Source organism: Cynara cardunculus, assembly GCF_001531365.2.
Source record: "Cynara cardunculus var. scolymus isolate 2C chromosome LG 12, CcrdV1, whole genome shotgun sequence".
Lineage (NCBI taxonomy): Eukaryota > Viridiplantae > Streptophyta > Magnoliopsida > Asterales > Asteraceae > Cynara > Cynara cardunculus.
Window position 1 is genome coordinate 8673993 of NC_037539.1, and position 5274 is coordinate 8679266.

Genomic DNA, 5274 nt, shown 5'->3' on the forward strand with positions numbered 1-5274 from the left:
TTAAGATATCTATATGAATAGACATTCAGAGTAAATCAATTACTATAAAGATGATGGGTATATATATATAATATATATATTGGATAATATCAACATTAGTATGAATATTTGGGATCATGTGGGATCATGTGAGATCAAAGATTTTTCGTGAGACCCCTAATACCAATTCTCAACTCTTGGATTAAATCTACACTCTTACAATATGAACATTCATAAATGCCACGAGATTTTTCAATAATTACAAAATTGTCACCGTGCAACTTTAGACCATTAGATCATTAGCTTATAAAGTTGATCAATGAACATAATTTAGTCTTACGGATCTCACGAAAAACTTTTGGTCTCACGTGAACCCAACCCTTAGTATGAAACTATGAATTATTTAATCAATAAATTACGTAATTATATGTATATTTGTTGTTGCTTCAGTAATTTTCTTAACCTTGGATACAAACTCACGTAAATTTAGCTTCGTTTGTTATTACAAATATAGGTTTCCAGTATTAGTAATATATATATAGAGGTTGGTTATTATACAACCCTTGACATTTGTGCAACCAATACAACTCAATCTCAACCGTCCATTTGATTTGATTAATATATGATTTCATAGAAGTTTTGATTGTTTCCTAATATAAAGTATTGATCATAATTAATGAACCATATTCATTTTCCATAAATATTCAAATCATAATAAATGAACTCTCATCATTTCCATAAATATCTCAATTTATTTGGTTGTACAAATGCGACGGGTTGTATTTGAAACAAACTATATATATATATATATATATATATATATATATATATATAGGGTTGGGTTCACGTGAGACCAGACTGTTTTCGTGAGACCCGTGAGACCACATTTTTACACTTGAAACTTCACAGCAAAAACGCTGTGAAGGTTTAAAAAAGTCGAACCTTCACAGCAAAAACACTGTGAATGTTACCTTCACAGTATTTTGCTGTGAAGTTTCAAATGTAAAAAGTTGGTCTCACGGGTCTCACGAAAACATGTTGGTCTCACGTGATCCCAAGTCTATATATATATATATATATATATATATACAGACACACATCAATGGCGAGTCTAAAAACTTAGATGATTGGAGATGTTAGAGGTTTAAAAGAATCCAAAACCGAATAACTCATCCAACCCAAAATGGAATCCAGTTATTCGGTTTGCGGGTTAAACGGTTTGGTTAACCAAATGATGTAAGTTTCAAATTTTGATTATTTTTTTTACAATATCGATTAACCGAATAGCAAATTATACTATTATTTAATTTATATAACTTTTTTTGGCAGATGAATTGGTTTAAGCATATATAAAATCAACATTAGGTGAATTAAATTATCTTTTAACTTAAAGAACAAACAATTGACACACATTTAACAAAACCATCGATCAACGTTATTATTACTAGAAGGTTATTCGCGCAATGCAGCGAGATATATCTCTATTTTAATGTTCCGTTTTATTTTTTGGTCTCTGTCAATATTATGATATGAATTTATATGATTTTGAGCAAGCAATAATGTTTTTTAAATATAAATTTGAAGATATTATAAAAACTAAAAAATATGTATAAAATTTCTCAATTTTTTTGTATAGTTTCTTTAATTCAAATTTTTTATTATAATTTAATTTTGTTTTAATGACGATGTAATTTGTTTTTGGTTTAATAATATAGTTTTTATAAAAATAATAAATAAGTATTCTGTTGGAACTCAATAATTATTCTAATTATATTTTTATATATATTTAAAACGAGAATTTTATCATATATTTGATTATATTTATCCACAGTTAGTTACACGAATTCAAATATGGAGCTTAATAAGTTGTACTTATGCATAATTTATTTGTAATCTTGAATTCTAAGTAATATGCATCAATATGCGGTACTTCATGTATAAAAGATGGTTTTTAAGAGTTTTTGTCAAATGTATTATAATATAGTATATATAACATGATTACAAAAACTAGCGGTAACTATATACATGGAGAATCACTGGTAAGCAAAGGAGTGGAGGTTTCGTCAAAAACGGACTACTGAGGGGATCCATTGAAAATGACGGGAGGTTTCTTTACCTTCATTATTTTTAAAAATTGACATTTGAGTGGGCCTTTCCTTCGCCTTTCCAAACTTGTAAGTCGGTCAGTAACATATATACACGTCAAAAATTATGTCTACATCAGTTTGTATTAATAAAAATGATATTTTAGAACTAACATGAAAACTATTACAGAGAATTCATTTTTTATAGCAAACCATAAACTAAAACTTGCTATTTTGCCCACAATTTTTTGATTGAGACGAGCTTATAAAGACATCTGAACCAATTCTACTAAACATATAGGTTTCGGATTTATGTCAAAAATCACGTTTGTTTAGAAAAAAATGTAAATATGTCATATGTTTTTTTATCAAAAAAAATCAAACATTAATATAGATAAATCTTAAATCTCATATAAATTCGCATAAGATTATCTATAGTATATTATAAAGTTTTTGACAAAAATTCTTAAAAACTACTTTTTATGCATTAAGTACTGTTTATTGATGCATATTCTGAATAAAAATCGATATATTTTTTTTCAAAATTTTATGATACCTTCAAATTTATATTTTATTCAAAAAGTTAAAAACATTATCGTTTTTTAGGTACTACATAACATCGTATTATAACATCGGCGGACACAGAAATTAAATAAAATGAAACATTAAAATCGAGATATATCTCGCTGCATTGCGCAAGTATCATTCGATAAATAAATTATTCAAATACGAAAAATAAATCCAGAATTTTTGTTTTAAGTTTTTTTATTTTATTTTTTAATCCATAAAAAAGTCAATGAAAATGGACCTTCGAATGATCGAATCAATCATCAACTGCTGGCAGGCGGAGGGTATACTTGTAATTCATTCAGAAATAATATTCACAGAAAATTAAAAATCTATAAAGATAAAACAAAAAATACGGAAAGATAAGGGCAGATTGGCAATTTTAAGTGCGGTCAATATGATCCGTGACTTGGTCAATGTTAACGGTCAAGAAAATCAACGGTTTGGATCAGACCTCCCGAAATCGGCAAGCTTCCGTGATCTGTTGGCACAAAACGACTTGGCGTTGGAGAGGTGAGGCACCACCGGAGCTCTGCCATCGCCGCCGTCAACCGGTGGTTTTCCTTTGTGGTTCCATAATCGGTTAGGACTTGCACGCACTAACGGACTCAAACAGAAAATCATTTCAGAAACACTCCGATGACCGCTGCCCCGACGGATCGTAGGATGAGAAGGAGTCTTCCGCGGCGTCTGTTTACATGATTCTACGGATTCGTATTCGCTTGATCCATCGCTGAATTCATCTTCTCCACCGTCGTCAAAAGATCGCACAGGCGACATTCCACGATTTCGATAGCACCGCTGCTTCCGCACGACGCCGGTAGCTGCGATTGTTGAAGATTCGTCGACATCAGAGCTCTTCTTCTTCTGATTACTGCCACCACCTGGAAGAACGTTTGAAAACCACGCCGGAGATGACGTCACGGACGTCGGTTGACCAGCAGCACCGCACGGTTCCCTAGAACTCGAATCAGCATCTCCGTTTCCATTATTAGATCTGAACAAGTTCGAAAATGAAGAGAACCTAATTAAACTCGGTTTCTTCCTGTTCGAAGAAGTATTTCCGATGCAACCTCCGGTACTAAGCGCTATCTGCGGCGAGTTATAGAATCTTTGATCCGATAGGCTATGATGAAGGCGAGGCTTGTTGTACGGCCGTGGTACAGCTGCATCAGGAGCCACCGAGTTATCGGATTTCCGGCGAGTGATGTACGGTGAAACAGAACGCGGGAACGCCGGATTTGTGTCCGAATTACCGTGCTTATTGGCCAGTAATTGAGCCTCGGCTTGTTCCTGAGCAGCGATTAGCCTGAGGAGGCGTTCCCGGAGGCAAGAAGCGCAGACGCCGACGACAGTACTGAGATCGGTTGCGTGCTTCTTACACCTCATCTATAAATATATGAATTTGTATCTATATATATGTATAACTATGTTCATATATCTTCAACGTTAACGGAATTTGGAGGAGGAGATGACGGTGGTGGTGCCGCGGCCGCCGGTAGTTGGGAGTGTGGGATGGAGAATGAGGTTCTTCCCCTTAGAATGTCTGCTAGTATAAAAATGGGGACAATATTACACTTCACCCCCCTACTCTTTTGTTTTTTTGTCATATTACCATTACTACTCTCGTAACTTGTACGTTGTGGCTTTGAGTTTTTAACTTGTAGTTCTTATGTCCGCCTCATCTGTTCGTTCACATCTTTGCATAAGTTTCGGATATTCATGAAAACAATCATTTTAGTCTTTGGTGAGGTCGGAATCCTTAATCTTTATGAAAGTTGGATTACCGGATATCACTAAAACAAATACCGTTTGGTAAGATCAGCTAGTTGGTTCCAAGATTTGGTGAAAACCAAGTATTAAACATGTGATACTACTCTACTAGTTGGAATTTGATTTGTTACATTGCTTACAGCTTATTGTCTTAAGATCAATTAGTCCTTTGCTTTGTTACATGATGATGTTTCTTATGGGTTGTTTGTTTACCTCTTAATAGTTTCATTAAGAGACAAGTTTTGAATCGTTAAGAGGTGAATCTTTTTTGGCAAAAAATGAGTCTGTCTCTTAATGGTTTCAAAACCCTCTGAATGATTTTGTATCAAATGTCTCCCTTAACCATTAAACGTCATAATTTCATTATAAACAGTTACCAAACAATTATATTTCATTTTAAACTATATCATGAGAGCCTCTTAATCATTTTGATCACTTAATCATTCTGCACCAAATCATTTCGCAACTGCCAAACAACCCCTTAATCAGTCTCACACGAAACCAATGTTTTTATGTTAAATCTTGAAGTTTTAGTAACTCAAATGTAAGTTTTTGAAGTTGAAGGGATACAAATGAAAATATGCCAAATAACAGGGGCAGAATGAAAATTAATGCATTTGAAGAAAACAATAAACTGACAGCGGTGCAGGAGAAAACATTCAGATCATGGTGGACATTCCACACAAATGAAAACAAGTGTTTTTATTACCCTAAAAGTTTTTATTAAATATTTATTAAACTAATGAGTTTAAATCTTATAAAATGTTAAATTTTTTATTATAATAGTAATTTTTCAAGATGGTTTCACCCTCTGTCCAATTTTTTCTTTAAATTTATTAAAATAGTCATAAATCTATAGAACTTAAATCTA

The 5274-nt window shown here is 32.7% G+C and overlaps 1 protein-coding gene across 1 annotated transcript; it reads right to left on the reverse strand.

The window, feature by feature from the left end:
• Positions 1-2903: 2903 nt before the first annotated feature.
• LOC112523388 lies at positions 2904-4115 on the reverse strand. The gene has a single exon (XM_025132977.1). It carries the CDS (start codon positions 4017-4019, stop codon positions 3066-3068), a length of 954 nt encoding a protein of 317 aa, XP_024988745.1. The 5' UTR covers positions 4020-4115; the 3' UTR covers positions 2904-3065.
• Between the last annotated feature and the right edge of the window lie 1159 nt (positions 4116-5274).